We start from the raw sequence: 19,028 nt of genomic DNA on the forward strand, positions 1-19,028 counted from the left end.
CACGATTATTGGTAAATCGTGTTTTTAACATTGAAGGCGGCACAGTGGCAGAGTTGATGCCTTCCAGCACCAGAGACCCGGGTTCAATCCTGATCACGGGTGCTGTGTGTACGAAGTTTATACATTCTCCCTGTGACAGCATGGTTTTCTCCAGGTGCTCCGGTTTCCTCCTACACTGCAGATGTGCAGGTTTGTAGGTTAATTGGCTTTTGTAGATTGTCCCTATTGTGTAGGATAAAACTAGTGTACAGGTGATCGCTGGTTGGCATGGATTTGGTGGGCTGAAGGGCTTGTTTCCATGCTGTAACTCCAAAGCAAACTAAACTAAACATTGTAGATGCAGCAAAGTGTTAAAATGGATCACATTAAGCAAGCATTGTCGTCCAACGCCTCCCGTTGGACAGCGACCTCAGTCCTTGAACACAACACAGCCAAAGCCACCATTTCTGGTTTAATTCCCACAGGTCACCGGAGTTTCCGCCAAGACCAGGACTCACCAGCTAGCTGCCAAACCCATGCAGTGGGAGCAGCATCCACAGCACTCACAGGTCAGTTGTGAAACATATTTGTGCATGGACCAACTTCATCTCATACATTCAAAGAATGAAGCCAAAAAACCTGCATTTGCAGGAAAACTGAAACAAAAAACAAAAATACTAGAAACACTCGACAGGTCAGGCAGCATCCGGAGAGAACAGTTGATGTTTTAGAGTCATACAGTATCGAAACAAGGCCACGTAGTCCCACCTTAAAACTATGCCCTCTGATTCTCAATTGCTCTGTTCTGGGCAAGAGACTCTGTGCGTCTACCCAATCTATTCCTTTCATGATTTTGTTCACCTCTAAAACATCACCCTCATCCTCCTGCACTCCAGGGAATAGAGTCCCAACCTGTTCAACCTTTCCCAAAAACTCAGATCCTCGAGTCCTGGCAAAATGCTCATAAATCTTCTCTGCACCCTTTCCAACTTGACAACATTTTTCCTACAACATAATGCCCAGAACTGAACACAATATTCCTTATGCTGCCTCACCACCGTCTCATCAACGCCCTCCTCATTCCTCGCTCCTCGCCAGCCCCCCCTCGCCGTCTCTGGACGGCCCACCTGGCTCTCACAGCGCGGGCCCCGTCAACATCCACTACGGGCCATCTGGGTCTACCCAGTGCTTAAACTATCCAAGTGAAGAGATCGGGAACAGATGATAATGAAGGGGAAAGCTGTCAGGGCAGGTTGAGGGGGACCCGGTTAGACAGCACCTCCTAAGGCCACACGTCAATCAGAGGAACAGCACCTTCATATTTCCCTTGGCCATTTACAACCCAGCGGTATGAACATGGATTTCTAGTAACCCTTGCATTCCCTCCTTCCCCCACCCATGTCATCCTACTAGTTCCACTGTTCGCATCCTTATGTCCCTTCATTATCACCTCATCCCCAGCCCACAATGGGCCATTCTGGGCTCCACCTCTACCCCAGCCCACAATGGGCCATTCTGGGCTCCACCTCATCCCCAGCCCACAATGGGCCATTCTGGGCTCCACCTCATCCCCAGCCCACAATGGGCCATTCTGGGCTCCACCTCATCCCCAGCCCACGATGGGCCATTCTGGGCTCCACCTCTACTTTCAGTCTTCACCCATCTTTTTTTTCCAGACATGCTGCCTGAGCTGCTGAGTTACTCCAGCACTTTGTGTCCACCTCCCAACTCTATGTCTGTTTGTTTGCAGCTTTGGGTGTTACCAGAAGCACAGGTGGACAGTGCACTCTCCTCTCTTCCCCCGGCAGAACAGAATATGGAGACATCGACTGAAGTCACAGCTTTCTGAAGAGTTTGATCACCAATAACTTTAACAGGACATCTTGTCTATTGGCTTTGCACAATAATTCATTCCCTCACATGCCCATGCTTTGGTAACAATGTTGAAGCTCTGTGCTATGGTAAATATATATATCTCTAATATATATAATCTGGGGTCTGGAGTGGTGAGGTATCTAAATAATGTTGTTGAAAATATATCCATCAGTTTAAGTGTTTTTTTAAATGAAGCACTGTGTTTGTAGTTTAGAGTTTAAGAACCCACAGTTAGGAAGTACTAGACCAAGTGGACCCGTTGGCCCCAAACCTGCATTGGTGTAGCACCCTCTGCACCCCCCTCCTCCCCTCCCCCCTCCCCCTCCTCCCCTCCCCTCCCCACTCCTTCCACCCCACTCCTTCCACCCCCCTTCCCCTCCCCCTCCTCCCCCTTCCCCTCACTCCATCCCCATCAACCCCCCTTATCCTCCCTCCTCCCCCTCCCTCCCCTTCCCTCCACCCCCCTCCTTCCCTCCCCGCTCCCTCCCTAGGAGATAGATTTAAACTTTAAAATGTGAATAACTTTAAAAATATAACACCGATTTCAATGAAACCTCTTCCATTAGCACCAAAGGGGCAATGGTGAGTAAGGTGGGACTAAAATTGTTGTGCTATTGTGTACCATTTTGGCTGTAGTTCAGAAACAAACAAACGAGAGTTTTAATATATAGATAAAAGTTGTGCTACATTCTTCTCCACCTCCCCATCTTTTAGTTTAGAGATACAGCGCGGAAACAGGGCCTTCGGCCCACAATGTCCGTGCCAGCCAGCAATCCCTGCACACTAACACTATCCTACACACATTAGGGACAATTTGCAATTATACCAACACAATTAACCTACAAACCTGTCCGTCTTTGGAGCACCCGGAAACAAACCCATGCGGTCACAAGGAGAATGTACAAACTCTCCACAGACAAGCACCTGTAGTCAAGATGAACCTGGGTACCTGACGCTGTAAAGCAGCAACTTTACCGCTGTGCCACCCCTTTCTTTAAGCTGCTTCTTAAAACCTACCTCTAATGCTTTAGCCATGCATCCTAACGTCTCCCCAAGTGGCCTGAAACGAAGAATGAAACACCTCAGCATTTCCCTTCACAAAGACGATCTGTTGTTTCTGCACACATCTTAGAGTTTCCGGTAAAATAACGGCTTTTCATTAAAAAAATTAACATTAAAATTGAACCTGAAATGTAGCCAGAGCTATAAACATGTTAAATTATGTTTTAAGACCATAAAACATAGGAGCAAAATTGGGCCATTCAGCCCATCAAGTCTGCTCCACTATTCAATCATGGCTGATCTACTTTTCCCTCTAAACCTGGCAGAGTGGCGCAGCAGTAGAGTTGCTGCCTTACAGTGGCAGTCCCGGGTTCGATCCTGACTACGGGTGCTGTCTGTAGGAAGTTTGCACATTATCCCTGTGACCGCACATGTTTTCTCTAGGTGCTCTGGTTTCCTCCCATATTCCAAAGAAGAGCAGGCTTGCAGGTTAACTGGCTTCTGTAAATTGTTCCTAGTGTGTAGGACAGAACTCGTGTATGGATGATCGTTGGTCGGTTCGGACTCGATGGGCCGAACGGCCTGTTTTCATGCTCTATCTCTAAACTAAACTAAACCCCATTCTCCTGCCTCTCCACTTAACATTGTTTTATGTATTATTGACTTCATGAACCTGGGTCTGGTTTACACATCCTCTACGAGGTTTCCTCCTCTGATTGTACGTATCTTTATCTCCACGTCCGGTCTCTATCTCCTCACCGTTAAATCTCTTGCTTCTAAACAGTCTCAGACCCTCGGTGACAAGTTTCAGCTGTCTTAGTTCCACCCTCCAAACCGGTTCCCCCATCCCTTCTTTAAACACCCCTTTGTAACATCTTTGATTTTGCTTTACTTAATTGCTCCCATTTACTGTTTTTGTCTGTATTGGTGAAGCACCTTGATGTACATTCCTGGTGGCAAAAGTGTTGTGTTGGTCCACGGTGCTTCATGTTTTCAATATTTTGTGCTGTTATAGCAAGAAAGCTGTGTGTGTTGAGAATTATACTTGAAAGAAATAAACCTACACAGATGAAGTATCAAAGCCAGTGCTTACGAGGTGTGGGAGATGCCGGTAGATTCGTGGCTTCACTGATCAATGGAACAACATAAAAGGGAGAATTCCCAACATCATTCACCCGGTTACATTTAGCATTCTGCCTCCTGTGCACTGCAATTAGCAATGGTAACGTGGCCCATTATCACCAACTGAAGCTGGATTGAGTTTCAAAATAATAGAACTCTTCTGTTCTAGAAGGAACTTCACGTGTGTGCATGTGCATACATGTAGAAATAAGGAACTGCAGAAGCTGGTTTACAAAAGAAAGTCACAAAGTGCTGGAGTAACTCAGCGGGCCAGGCAGCATCTCTGAAGAACATGAATAGTCTGCAGTAGAGTCCTGACCCGAAATATCACCTGTCCATGTACTTCAGAGACACTGCCTGACCCGCGAGCTTACTCCAGCACTGTGTTTATTTTGTGTGTACATGTGTGCGTGTGTTTAGTGTATGTTTGTGTGTGGGAATGTATTTTTCTGCATGTGTCTTTGTGCGCACGTGTAAGTTTGTATGTATGTATATATTGTGTGTGCGTATCTGTGTGTGCATGCCGGTGTGCGTGTGTGCATGCCGGTGTGCGTGTGTGCATGCCGGTGTGCGTGTGTGCATGCCGGTGTGCGTGTGTGCATGCCGGTGTGCGTGTGTGCATGCCGGTGTGCGTGTGTGCATGCCGGTGTGCGCATGTGCTTGTGTGATGAACAGATTTTAAGTGCAAGGGGATGGGAGAGGGAAAGCAAAACGGGCAGAGTGGAAGCAGGAAACACTATCTAGAGTTGGGACAAGGAAAGAACCGAGAGCTGCCTCTACACCACGTGTGGCAGAATCATTATCTGAAATAGCATCACAAACTTCCCCCTTTACTCTTTCCTCTCCGTGCAAGAGTGGGAGCCCTCAGCCTCAGTACATTTAAAATGTTGACACAAAAAACTGCAGACGCTGGTCTCCAAAAAAATGACACAAAGTGCTGGAGTAATGCAGCGGATCAGGCAGCATCTCTGGAGAACATGGATAGGTGATGTTTCGGGTCAGGACCCTTCTTCAGACTCTAAAGTTTTGGATTGAAACCTTTCAGACTATCAATGTTCTCCAGAGATGCTCCGAAGAACATGTGTAGGTGACGTTGCGCGTCGGGACCCTTCATGTCAAATGTTTAGCAGCCCATGGGAAGCGTTTTGGTGCAGTCTCCTGTGGAAACTGATCACAGTGACACATCTGTACCAGAGGAAGTACTATCACAATGTTTAAAAGACATTTGAATAGGCATATGGATAGGAAAGGTTTGAGGGATATGGGTTAAATGCAGCCGGGTGGGACTAGCGTAGATGGGGCGTGTCAGTTGACATGGGCAAGTTGTGCCAAAGGGCCTGTTTCCACACTGTGTGACTCTATGACTGGTGGAAACATCACTTGTAGCTTGAAAAGCCATACTCCGGGTGAGCAGGACATAGCTTGGCAATGTCTCTGAAGCACATTATCACAGGCATCAAGTCTACTGACCTCTGGCTGACCTTCAGTGGGTGTTAGTCATTAAATCCCCCTGCATCTCGGCACACTATAGATCATAAACGTGTGGAGCAGCCGTATATGGTCTCAATAGCTCAGCCATAGAATGGATGGCACAGTGGTGCAGCGGAGAGTTGCTGCCTTACAGCGCCAGAGACCCGGGTTTGATTCTTGTCTACGTGTGCTGTCTGTACGGGTTTGTCCGTTCTCCCCGTGACCGTGTGGGTTTTCTGTGGGTGTATGGCGAGTCCGAAACTTGTTGGTTGTAGACGAAGTTTATTGCAGCCGCAATACACGAATACAGAGTTAAACAACAAGGTACAGGACAACCAATACAAACTTACTGTCTTCCTTGAAGACTTCGCCGAACTGACTAAAACGGGCGCCAAACGCGCACATGACATCGCTGGCCAATCAGTGATGTCGCTCCCTGAACCAATCCCCATGGTCGCGTTCCCACGTGACCTCGCTGGCCAATCTGAGGGTTCGACGACCTGGACATTCTCTATGGTCGCTACATGACCCCCCCCAGAACCCGAGGTGCGGAACCTAGCAGGGAGCCGGATTTCGCGACCATAACGAGTACGGAGAGGGACAGCCGGAACCACAGGAGCCGGAGGTTCCGGACTTGGTGGAACGGCCGGAACGAGAGGTTCTGGAGGAACTACCGGCACGGGGGGTCCTGGAGGAACTGCCGAAATGGGGGGTCCTGGAGGAACTGCCGGAACGGGGGGTCCTGGAGGAACTGCCGGAACGGGGGTTTCCGGACTGGGCGGAACTAACGGAGGTCGGCCTCTCCTAGGGGTTTGACCGACCAGGACTGGTTGATCCGGGTCCAAATGGGCCGGTTTGAGCCGGGACACCGAGACGAGTTCACTCTTGCCGCCCATGTCTAAGGTGAAAGTAGCCGTCCCCTTACGTAAAACCCGGAACGGCCCTTGATAGACCCTCTGCAACGGGGCGCGATGGGCATCTTTACGCAGAAAAACAAACTCACAGTCCTTCAGGGAAGACGGTTCATGTACCATGGGACACCCATGATGTGAAGTCGGAACTGGAGCCAGGGAGCCCACCCGTTCCCGGAGAGATGCTAACGCTGATGGGACTGTAGGGAGCAGGTCTGAAGGGTCTGGAAACAGATCTCCGGGTACTCGAAGTGTCGAGCCATATCCTAGCTCTGCGGACGACGCACCGAGATCTGGCTTAGGAGCAGTCCGGATGCCTAAAAGAACCCAAGGGAGTTGGTCTACCCAGTCCGGGCCTTCAAGCCTTGCACTGAGGGACGCCTTAAGTTGGCGGTGGAACCTTTCTACGAGTCCATTTGCCTGGGGGTGATATGCAGTTGTGGGTTGTAACTTGGACCCGTACAGTTCCGCCAGCGCGGCCCAGAGGGACGAAGTGAACTGTGGCCCTCTGTCAGTTGTAATAACTGCCGGGACCCCGAAACGAGCTACCCAATGAAGGGCCAAAGTCCTAGCACAAGACGCTGACGAGATATCAAACAATGGGAAAGCCTCTGGCCACCGGGTGAACCGATCCACCACCGTGAGGAGGTGGGTGTAGCCCCGGGAGGAAGGCAAAGGCCCGACCAAATCCACGTGGATGTGGAAAAAACGAAAAGCCGGGACCTCGAAATCCTGTACGGGGGGCTGGACGTGGCGCTGGACTTTAGCTGTCTGACAGGGCACGCAGGAACGTGCCCACCCCGCTACCTGTTTCCGCAGTCCATGCCAGACAAACCTCGCTGCTACCAAGGCAGAGGTGGAGCGGATGGACGGGTGCGCCAGCCCATGAATGGCATCGAAAACCCGGCGCTGAAGGGAGGGCGGTACTACCGGCCTGGGACGAGGAAGAGAAATATCGCACCAGACTTTCGTGCCCTCCGACCCACAAGCTACCTGGGCCAACTTCAATCCCGAAGTGGTGGACCGGTAAGCCGAAACGGTATCCGCTAGGAGCTGTGCCTCCGCAAGCTCCTGGGGATCCACTTCGCAGTCCACCGCCGAAATAGGGGGAAAAGCAGGTCTAGACAGGGCGTCAGCAACGGCATTAAGCTTACCCGCGACATGACGGACATCTGTGGTAAATTCGGAGATAGCAGTTAGATGCCGCTGCTGGCGGGCCGACCATGGGTCAGACAATTTCAAAAAAGCAAATGTTAATGGCTTGTGGTCCGTAAATGCCACAAATGGGCGGCCCTCGAGGAAGTACCTGAAATGACGGACAGCTAAATAGAGAGCTAGAAGCTCTCGGTCAAACGCGCTATATTTCATCTCGGCCGAATTTAGTTGCCGGCTGAAAAACGCTAAAGGCTGCCAACGGCCACCGACCTGCTGCTCCAGAACCCCGCCCACCGCCACGTCAGAGGCGTCAACCGTCAGGGCCGTGGGGGCGGAGGGGCTCGGATGGACCAACATGGTGGCGTCTGCCAAGGCTGCCTTAGCTGCTGTAAAAGCCGACTCTGCAGTCGGGGACCACAACAACTCTACCGGATTCCCCGCAAGGCATTGGAAAAGCGGGCGCAGGACTCGCGCCGCTGCCGGAACAAATCTATGGTAGAAATTAACCATGCCTACGAACTCCTGCAGCCCTTTTACTGTGGTGGGCCTGGGAAAAGCCCGGATAGCCTCTACCTTCTCGGGCAAAGGGGCGGCGCCGGCAGGAGTAATTCTGTGCCCTAGAAAATCGAGAGCAGGCAGGCCGAATTGACATTTGGAGGGTTGGATAATGAGCCCGTGGTCTTGGAGCCGCTGGAACACGGTCCGCAAATGGACCTGGTGTTCCTGCACTGAGGGGCTGGCGACCAGGATGTCGTCCAAATAAATAAACAAAAAGGGTAAACCCCGGCCCACGCGGTCCATCAGTCGCTGGAAAGCCTGTGCCGCGTTCTTTAAACCGAAAGGCATACGCAACCATTCAAACAACCCGAACGGAGTAATAGTTGCAGTTTTCTGTATGTCCTCCGGTCGCACCGGAATCTGATGGTATCCTCGCACCAAATCGATTTTGGAAAACACCACCGCTCCTTCCAGCCCAGATGAAAAGTCCTGTAGGTGCGGTATGGGGTAGCGATCAGCCGTGGTGACAGCATTGAGTCGCCGATAATCGCCACATGGCCTCCACCCCCCAGATGCCTTGGAGACCATGTGTAACGGCGAGGCCCACGGGCTGTCAGACTGACGGACAATTCCCATTTCCTCCTTCTTCCTGAACTCCGCCCTTGCCACCACCAGTTTGTCTGGCGGTAGTCTCCTGGCCCGAGCGAAAACGGGAGGGCCTTCGGTGCGGATGTGATGGACCACACCGTGCTTAGCCGAAGGTGCGTCAAAACGTTGGACGAGCAGCTCTGGGAACTCTGCCAGAATCGCAGCATACGAGTCGGGGGCCGCGACGACGGCCTGGACAGTAGGGCTGAGCGAGGAGGCGATTGTCGGAGCGACGTGCTCATCTTCGGCAGAGGGTCGGAGGTCGTTACCGCGGACATCAGGAACGAGTGAAAAAGCCCAGAGAAAATCTGCGCCCAGGATCGCTTGTTTGACGTCGGCTATGATGAATGGCCATTCGTACGTGCGGAGGCCTAACACAAGGGACATCTTCCGTGTACCGAAAGTGCGAATTGGGCTGCCATTAACCGCGATGAGGGTGGGACCTGTCTTACCCGATCTGGTTTCGAGGTCGGTCGGCGGCACTATGCTGACGATGGCTCCCGTGTCTACCAAAAATTCTGTGTCCGTGAATCGATCATGGACATAGAGGCGCCGGTTCTGGCCAATCATAACTGCCCCTATGTACGATCGGCCGAGGCATTTCCCGCGAAGGTACAAGGCAAACGACAGTTGCGGGATTCGTTACCCCATCGTAGGTGATAATAGCACCAGCCGCGCTTGTGCGGATCTTTTTGGCGGGCTTTCGAAGAATTGGCGGGAGACGTGGCGCCATCTTGCCGTCGCTGTGGCGTGGTCACCGATGTCGAGACTTTGTTGATTGAACCACTTGCCTTGTTTTGTGCCGCTATGAGCGCGTCCGCTTTCGCTGCATATGCTTCGGGGTCCTTAAAAGAACAATCCGTGAGCAGCAGTCGGACATCCTCGGGAAGTTTCTCGCGGAATGCCTGTTCAAACATCGGGCAATCCGTATGCTCACCGGCTAGCATCATCATTTCGGCCATGAGGACGGAAGGCAGTTGGTCTCCAAGATCCGGTAGGTGCAGAAGTTTTGCCGCACCACCATGCTTATTAAACCCGAAGGTTCGCAGTAATACCTTCTTCATGGCCTCGTACTTGTCTTCCGCAGGTGAATTTACGATGAACCGCATCACGCGCTTGGTTGTGTCTGGCGATAGAGCGCTGACGAGGTAGAAGTACTTTGTGGATTCGTCCGACACCTTCTTTATATGGAATTGAGCCTCGGCGTGGATAAACCAAGCTTGCGGTGCGTACGTCCAAAATAACGGAAGATGGACGCCCGCCGCGCTTGACTCCGGTGTGCCCTGCTCGGTCATCGTCAATGAGGCGTCGGGTTCCTGCTCAGTCGGTGATCGTCCAGATCACGTCGGGGTCACCAATATGGCGAGTCCGAAACTTGTTGGTTGTAGACGAAGTTTATTGCAGCCGCAATACACGAATACAGAGTTAAACAACAAGGTACAGGACAACCAATACAAACTTACTGTCTTCCTTGAAGACTTCGCCGAACTGACTAAAACGGGCGCCAAACGCGCACATGACATCGCTGGCCAATCAGCGATGTCGCTCCCTGGACCAATCCCCATGGTCGCGTTCCCACGTGACCTCGCTGGCCAATCCGAGGGTTCGACGACCTGGACCATTCTCTATGGTCGCTACAGGTGCTTTAAGGCAGCAACTCTACTGCTACACCACTGCACTACCCTGTGTGAAGAAATTCACCGCACTTAACCAGATGAGTGCATTTTCAACGACTCTCAGCACCAGCCAGGACAGAGACTAGATCGGTCTCACCAATATGACCTTCTCCACTGATGCCCACTGTCAAGGGAACGAAGATGCAGCTTGCTAAGGTCTCTCCACCAGCACCTTCAAAATCAGCTGTCTCTGCCCACCACAGGGACAGTGAATAGAAGGCCATCACCTCAAACCACACACCATCCTGATCTCCAAGTACCTGGAAGGTAGGAGTCCTTGACTGGCCCCTACTCGTCCCCTGAGGACCGGAGAGGAGCATGGAGGGAGCCGGCGACGGCAGATGCAAGATTAGGGTCCGGTAAGAGAGTGAACCAGGATGTTACCATCTGTGCATCTTACCATCAAGGTCTGCTGCGGGAGGAGCCCCAGGGCACAGAGGCTGAAAGTGGCCGGGTGGGCGAGGTGGGGCGACAGTTCGTTGGATGATCCAGACGGAGGTGATGGCTGGAGGACCTGCAGCAACCTGGGGCTCGCCTGGACTGGGTACTGTTCCACGAGACCGATCGTGTAACAGGACATGAGTTTGAACATGGTGCCAAAACCTGGTGGCTCTTGCATGTGGTCTCTGTGGACAATTTCTATGCACTTTGTACTAATCGGGGATTGTGCCTAGTCATGGCAATACTTTACAGAACTGCATGCAAAAAAAAAATCACTGTACATGTGATAATAAAGAGTCATTGAAGTACATGGTTGTTCCTTTATCATCACTGGGTCAAAATCCTGCAGATCCCTCCCCAACGCATTGGAGAATAAATGCTTCCTTTATATTTAACATAGCCCAAGAAATTAAACAAAACTCTAGCGCTATTGCACCATAGAGTCCCACGCAGGGATCCCTGTGGTCCATGTTTCATGATCTCCCCAGGACCTCCAGGAATATCCACTACTGCTCTGCTGAAACAGTACGGGACAATAGCAAAGCCAAAGCAGCAAACACTATTCCTGACTTCCATTTACCACAGTGGAAGCTGCCTTCTCCCAAGGTATGGTGACACTGGAGAGAGTGACTGAACTGGATAGGTTAAACCATGGTAAACAAGGGCATTCATCTCCACACAAGGAACTGAAGATGCTAGAATCTTGAGTAGAACACAATGGTTTAGAGGGATATGAGCCAAACACAGGCAGGTGGGACCAGTGTAGATGGGGCATCTTGGTTGACATGGGCAAGTTGGGCCGAAGGGTCTGTTTCTGTGCTGTATGACTCGATGACAAAGTGCTGGAGTAACTGTGGATCAGGCAGCATCTCTGAAAGACATGGATAGGCGATGCTTTGGGTTGGGGGACACCTTCAAACTCATTTTGTCGTAAGGGACTGGATGATGGCGGGGGGAGGAGGGGGAGGGAGGGGGCGGAGAGAACACCTTTGACGCTCTTACTAATCAAGAACCTGCCACAGAAGGTAGTTGAGGCCAGTTCATTGGCTATATTTAAGAGGGAGTTAGATGTGGCTCTTGTGGCTAAAGGGATCAGGGGGTATGGAGAGAAGGCAGGTACGGGATACTGAGTTGGATGATCAGCCATGATCATATTAAATGGCGGTGCGGGCTTGAAGGGCCGAATGGCCTACTCCTGCACCTATTTTCTATGTTTCTATGAATTTCCACTTTTAAAATACCCAATGCCTCGGCCTCCACAGCCATCTGTGGCAATAAATTCCACAGATTCACCATCCTCTGGATACAAAAAAATCCTCCTCATCTCCTTTCCAAAGGTACGTCGCTCAATTCTGAGGCTGTGCCCCCAAGTCCTAGACTCTCCGAATACTGGAACCATCCTCTCCACATCCATATCACCCAGTTAGCTCCACAACAAATGCAATGAGCACACTCGGACACAACCTTCCCTGTATATCCCCCTTCACTCTACCTATTGAACCTGAGTTTGGCGTGATTGTATTTTTGTATAGTATTATGTGATCTGTTTGGATTATTATCTGAATGGTGTCAAGTTAGGAAGAGGGGATGTTCAACGAGATCTGGGTGTCCTAGTGCATCAGTCACTGAAAGGAAGCATGCAGGTACAGCAGGCAGTGAAGAAAGCCAATGGAATGTTGGCCTTCGTAACAAGAGGAGTTGAGTATAGGAGCAAAGAGGTCCTTCTACAGTTGTACCGGGCCCTGGTGAGCCCGCACCTGGAGTACTGTGTGCAGTTTTGGTCTCCAAATTTGAGGAAGGATATTCTTGCTATTGAGGGCGTGCAGCGTAGGTTCACTAGGTTAATTCCCGGAATGGCGGGACTGTCGTATGTTGAAAGGCTGGAGCAATTAGGCTTGTATACACTGGAATTTAGAAGGATGAGGGGGGATCTTATTGAAACATATAAGATAATTAGGGGATTGGACACATTAGAGGCAGGAAACATGTTCCCAATGTTGGGGGAGTCCAGAACAATGGGGCCACAGTTTAAGAATAAGGGGTAGGCCATTTAGAACGGAGATGAGGAAGAACTTTTTCAGTCAGAGAGTGGTGAAGGTGTGGAATTCTCTGCCTCAGAAGGCAGTGGAGGCCAGTTCGTTGGATGCTTTCAAGAGAGAGCTGGATAAAGCTCTTAAGGATAGCGGAGTGAGGGGGTATGGGGAGAAGGCAGGAACGGGGTACTGATTGAGAGTGATCAGCCATGATCGCATTGAATGGCGGTGCTGGCTCGAAGGGCTGAATGGCCTACTCCTGCACCTATTGTCTATTGTCTATTGTCCATACATAGAAACATAGAAACATATACAAAACAATTTTTTCACTGTACCTTGGTACATGTGATAATAATAAACCTAACAGAAATGTTGCTGCCTATCCCTGAATAATGTGTGCCGTACAGAAAGGTTTATACTGTTCCTTAGAAATGATTCTCGATGCTGAATTATCTAATGATGTGAACATAGAACAGTACAGCACAAGAACAGGCCCTTCGGCCCACAATGTTTGTGCCGAACGCGATGCCAAGACCATCACTTATTTGCCTGCACGTAATCCATATCCCTCCATATCCAGGTGCCTACCCTAAAGTCTCTTAAAAGCCACCATCCCCAGTAGCATGGTCCAGGCACTCACCACCCTCTGTGTAATAAACAAATTGCTCTGTGCACCTCCTTTAACCTTTTCTCCTCTCACCTTAAAGCTATGCCCTCTAGTATTTGATTTTTCCATCCTGAGAAAAGGAATCTGACTGTCGATGCCTAAGAGGAGAGCAGGGTGCAGGAACTGCTTACTTGGCTGATCATGAGCCCATGGCTATGGATTACCATGGCTGTAATTTCACCATCCTCTAAGCTATCAGGATAACTAAGGATGGGCATAAAGGCCAATGATACCTACACCTCAAATCCCAGTCACATGCTAGCTAGTTTAGTTGAGAGATACATGTGGAAATAGGCCCTTCGGCCCACCGAGTCCATGCTGACCAGCGATCTCCCTCACACTTGCACTGTCGTATATACTAAGGACAATTTACATAAACCAATTAACCTACAAACCTGCACATCTTTGGAAAGTGGGAGGAAACAGGAGCACCCAAACAAAACCCATGAGGTCACGGGGGAATGTACAAACTCCATACAGACAGAGTCTCTGTGCTTGAGGGAGTTTGAATATCTAGCACATTCCACTCCCTTTGAATGAGTGGCACAGCAGTAGTGTTGCTGCCTTTTAGCACCAGAGATGCAAAAATACAGAAGCTTGAAAGTGCGCAGCATCAGTCTCAGGAATAGCTTCTTCCCCTTTGTAATCAGGCTTCTAAACAGTCCTTCCATAAGCTAAGGTACTGTCCAATTCACCTGTACCCCATTGCAGACATTGGACTTTGTCTCTGGAACATGTGCTAAAATACTGAGAACTATATTCTGCACTCTGTATCTTCCCCTTTGCTCCACCTATTGTACTCGAGTTGGACTTGATTGTATTTAGGTATAGTATTACCTGATCTGATTGGATAGCATGCAAAATGTTTTTCACTGTATCTCATACATGTGACAATAATAAACCTAAACCTAAAATAAATCTTTCAACTCGGAGAGCTGAGACATTAGAGTGAAATAGACAATATAAGGTAGTAGGCAAGGAATGCGTTTATTTTGTGCTTCTCGTGAAATCAGTCAGGGACATTTCAAAAATCAAATGACAAAAATGTGCAGTTCTTAAAATGAGACCTGGTCCATATGGGGCAGGAAGTATCAATAAAACAGGTGATTTTAAGGTAGGACTTGCACATCTTTTGCATGTTGGAAATCATAAATAAATAAGCACAACAGTCAGTGATTGCGTTCAACCGTTAAACACCAGCTGGGATCACGTACGCCATGTGGAGCAGACTTAGCTTGCTCAGATTTATGGAGAAATAGAACTGCAGATGCTGGTTTATACCAAAGATAGACTCAAAGTGCAGGAGTAACTCAGTGGATCCGGCAGCATCTCTGGAGAAAAAGAATGAGTGCCATTTTGGGTCAGGACCCTTCTTTAGACTCTTTTTTACAGTCTAGAGAAAGGTTGCAGCGAAGTGAAGTCTTCATTAAAACGTCACCCATCCTTTTTCTCAACATCTATCCAACATCCGAAATGTCACCCAAACTTTTCCTCCAGAGATGCTGCCTGACCCACTGTGTTCCTTCAGCGCTTTGTGTCTATCTTTGGTCAGCTTTATACTGGGCTAATCTCTTCCTTCTCCATTCATGCAACCCCTATTTGCACAGATTACATGTTTCAGATGCCCAGATGGGGGAATCATCTTGTGGATCAGGGTTTAGTAGGTTGAGAGGAGAGAGCCACATGGCAAATAACATTAGGAATAAGTCATGCCACTGGCAAAATGGCCAGAACTACCACGACCCCTTGTGTCCATCTGCGTTCTGAATTCAGATGCGTGGTGCAAAGAGCAATGCCTTTCCAGTTTTGAGACATAATGAGAAACAGTCTTCATAAATGCTTTGGATATTCAATTATCACAGAGCGCACAAAAAGACTTCACTACACATAAAAACAAAACATCACACAAAATAGAAATGGACAAAACCAGGCTTGAATTCAATGGAATCTAATTTTGTCAGCTAGGTACAACATGATCACGTCTAGTTGAGACTGCAGGGCTTGAAATAAAAAGAGGCAATGTTTTGCATGAATCAAAAGGCCAGGACTCATGAACCATATTAAGTCATACCAAAACTTCATTACACGTGTCAGGGAGGGGCGCAGGCTGTTTAACAGTTCATCAAAGCGAAACCTTCAAGTATAGGCAATAATCCGGCTGGGAGCTGCTAACTGTGGAATTTGAACTAAACTGGGTGTTTCTAACAATGTGGGTTACGGGCACTATCGCCAGTAAGCCAGAGCTGTCCCCAAGCACTATGTACCTTTTGACTGCTCGATAAAAATTACAACCATGGGATTTTTACACATCGAATAACACGCTACGTTAAAAGAACCAGCATCACTTTAATCAGCCACCTGTCATTCTTTGCCGAGTCTTGCAAACGTCATTGTGGCTCCTCGGACTAATCTGTGAGCTTCCTTTATCCATGATTGATCACCACAGTGGTTTGAGGGATAAGGGTCACCGATACTAAATGTTATTCCTAATTTTTTTTCTCAACTGGTTTTATCCATTAATTCTTGCATAAGAGTTTAAAGTTCTAAAAACCCATTTAATTCAAATTCTGAGACTTATTTTCCAATAGGAAGCGCAGTTTTCGTCCATGTGCTCCATTTACAAGTCTTTCTTTTCTGCACCATTCCTCTCTCTCCAGACAGCAGGCACCATTGCATCCTACTGCAGTAGGTTCTGCAGCATGGCTGTGGCGTAGGTGGGTCGGGCTTGCTTGCTCTCGATGGCGTGGCGTAGGTAGGTCACTCCGCCGCAGCGCTCCCACACCTCCTCGAACTGCCGCGGCAGTATCTCGGCGCCCCGCTTCCGCGTGAGACCTGTCTCGTCGAGGCTAAGCTCACACATCTCCATGTCATCCTTGCCTGCAGCGCAGTGAAAGACACGGGATATGTAAAACATAATGGGTTTACATTGACCCCTATGACCGTACCAAACATGGTGCCAAGTTACATAGAACATAGAACAGTACAGCACGAGAAACGGCCCTTCGGCCCACAACGTCCGTGCCGAGCACAATGCTAAGTTACATAGAACAAAGAACTGCACAGCACAAGAACAAGTGCAGGCCTAACATGATGCCAAGACCAACTCTTATCGACCTGCACATAATCCATATTCCTCCATTCCATGCATATCCATGTGCCTAACCAAAAGGAATTGGACAGGTACATGGATTGGAAAGGTCTACAGGGATACGAGCCAAACGTGGGTAAATGGGACTAGCTTAGATGGGGCAACTTTCCCACGCCGACCAAGATGCCCCATCAACATTAGTTCGACCTGCCTGTGTTTTGCCCATATCCCTCTAAGCCTTTCCTATCCATGTACCTGTCCAAATGTCTTTAAATGTTGTTATAGAACCTGCCTCAACTACCTCCTCCGGCAGCTTGTTCCATATATCCTGTGAAAAACTTGCCCTTCAGGTTCCTATTAAATCTTCACCATCTCAAACCTTTGTACTCTGTTTCTCAATTCCCCTACTCTGGGTAAATGACTGAGCATCACATATCTATTCCCCTCGTGATCTTATACACTTCTATAAGATCATCCTTCATCCTCTAGCGCTCCAATGAATAAAGTCCAAGCCTGCTCAACCTCTCCTTTCGCTCAGCCCCTCATGTCCTGGCAACATCCTCATAAATCTTTTCTGCATCCTTTCCAGCTTAACAACATCCTTCCTAGAGCAGGGCGACCAAAACTGACACAATACTCCAAATGTGGCCTCACCAACAACTTGTACAACTGGAACATAACATCCCAACTTACTCAATATGTGTAAGAAGGAACTGCTGGTTTAAACCGAAGATAGACACAAAAAGCTGGAGTAACTCAGCGGGACAGGCAGCTTGGAGAGAAGGAATGGATGACGTTTCGGGTTGAGATTCTTCTTCAGACTGGTTAGGGATAAGGGAAATGAGAGCTATAGATGGTGATGTGGGGAGAAAAATAACAATGAATAAAAGATATGCAAAAAAGTAACGATGATAAAGGAAACAGGAGCTGTTTGTAGGATGAAAATGAGAAGCTAGTGCGACTTGGAGGGATAGCGAGAGAGGGGATGCTAGGGCTACCTGGTGAGAGAAATCAATATTCATACCACTGGGCTGCAAGCTGCCCAAGCGAAATATAAGATGCTGTTTCTCCAATTTGTGTTCATACCACTGCATCTCATACATTTCGCTTGGGCAGCTTACAGCCCAGTATTATGAATATTGATTTCTCTCACCAGGTAGCCCCGGCATTCCCTCTCTCTCTATCCCTCCCCCACCCAAGTCGCACTAGCTTCTCATTTTCACCCTACAAACAGCTTACAATGGCCTGTTTCCTTTATCATCGTAACTTTTTTGCATATCTTTCATTCATTGTTCTTCATCTCCCCACATCACCATCTATATCTCTCATTTCCCTTATCCCTAACCAGTCTGAAGAAGGGTCTCAACCCGAAACGTCACCCATTCTTTCTCTCCAGCGATGCTGCCTGTCCCGCTGAATTTCTCCAGCTTTTTGTGTTTATCTGTACTCAATACCCTGGCCAATGTACCGAAACCTCTTGACCGTCTTATCAACCTGTGACGCCACTTTCGACATCGCCTGCTCTACAACACTCCCCAAGGCCATGCCATTCACTGCAAATGGCATTCACAGTATTTAACATTTCCACCATTCAAAAAAGGTTCTGATTGCCTACCCTATCTATGACTTTCATAATTTTATATACTTCTATCAGGTCTCCCCTCAGTCTCTGATCCTCCAGAGAAAACAATGCAAGGTTGCCCAACACATTATAGTTAATACCCACATATCCAGGCAGCATTCTGGTAAATCTCTTCTGCACTCTCTGCAAAGCCACCACATCCTTCCTGTGATCCAGGGGTAGCTATTACCTGAGTGTATCCTGTTCAAAGCAAGACCAGGAGGTCGATGCATGACGGGGAGGTCAAAGCAAGATGGGGATGTCAAAGCACGACGGGGCAATGCTGCCGTGCTTGGGCATTGCCCAGTCCACCTACCAGCTACCAACAGTATGGGTGCCTTGTCTGGGTGCAGCTCCATCTGACGCGCGATCCAAGGCCCATCGAAATGGGCGTACCACCAGCCCTTCTTCTTGTTCTGGGGATCCTTGTACTGGTCGGTTGGCCGGATGAAAGGGATGCGGAAGTAACGCTGTGTCCTATTCTGAGTAATCTCCTGCTGCCGACTCTGCAACTGAGGAGGATTCTGTTCAGCTGTTGGGACCAAACGAAGCACTGAATTAAAGCCCAGATTTCAACTCTAAAACGCACGATGACTGGGGCGATTAAAAGGGAGGCACAGTGGCGCAGCAGTAGAGCTGCTGCCTCACAACAACAGACACCCGGGTTCAATCCTGACCACGGGTGCTGTCTGTACAGGGTTTGCATGTTCTCCCTGTGACCACGTGGGTTTCTCCGAGTGCTCCAGTTTCCTCTTACACTCCAAAGACATGCAGATTTGTAGATTAATTGGTTTCAGTAAAATTGTAAAATTGTCGCTAGTGTGTAGAATAGTACTATTATA

At 49.0% G+C, this 19,028-nt stretch overlaps 2 protein-coding genes across 8 annotated transcripts in view; one reads left to right on the forward strand and one right to left on the reverse strand.

Annotated features, from left to right (window-relative positions):
- The window catches only part of impg1a (interphotoreceptor matrix proteoglycan 1a), a 54,011-nt gene extending 50,133 nt beyond the window's left edge, over positions 1 to 3,878 (forward strand). For 2 of the 3 annotated variants that reach the window (XM_078405151.1, XM_078405152.1), the window contains 2 exons: positions 465 to 548; positions 1,730 to 1,860. In XM_078405151.1, coding sequence (XP_078261277.1) covers positions 465 to 504 — 40 coding nt within the window. In that variant the 3' untranslated portion in view covers positions 505 to 548; positions 1,730 to 1,860. Of the gene's footprint in view, positions 1 to 464; positions 549 to 1,729 lie in introns of all 3 variants that reach the window. The other variant, XM_078405150.1, reaches the window with a different exon arrangement.
- Positions 3,879 to 14,454: 10,576 nt separating this feature from the next.
- The window catches only part of myo6a (myosin VIa), a 150,738-nt gene continuing 146,164 nt past the window's right edge, over positions 14,455 to 19,028 (reverse strand). For all 5 annotated transcript variants that reach the window (XM_078405157.1, XM_078405156.1, XM_078405153.1 and 2 more), the window contains 2 exons: positions 18,503 to 18,718; positions 14,455 to 16,354 (listed from right to left, as the gene is read on the reverse strand). In XM_078405157.1, coding sequence (XP_078261283.1) covers positions 16,155 to 16,354; positions 18,503 to 18,718 — 416 coding nt within the window. In that variant the 3' untranslated portion in view covers positions 14,455 to 16,154. The remainder of the gene's footprint in view (positions 16,355 to 18,502; positions 18,719 to 19,028) is intronic.

Source organism: Rhinoraja longicauda, chromosome 9 (assembly GCF_053455715.1).
Source record: "Rhinoraja longicauda isolate Sanriku21f chromosome 9, sRhiLon1.1, whole genome shotgun sequence".
Lineage (NCBI taxonomy): Eukaryota > Metazoa > Chordata > Chondrichthyes > Rajiformes > Arhynchobatidae > Rhinoraja > Rhinoraja longicauda.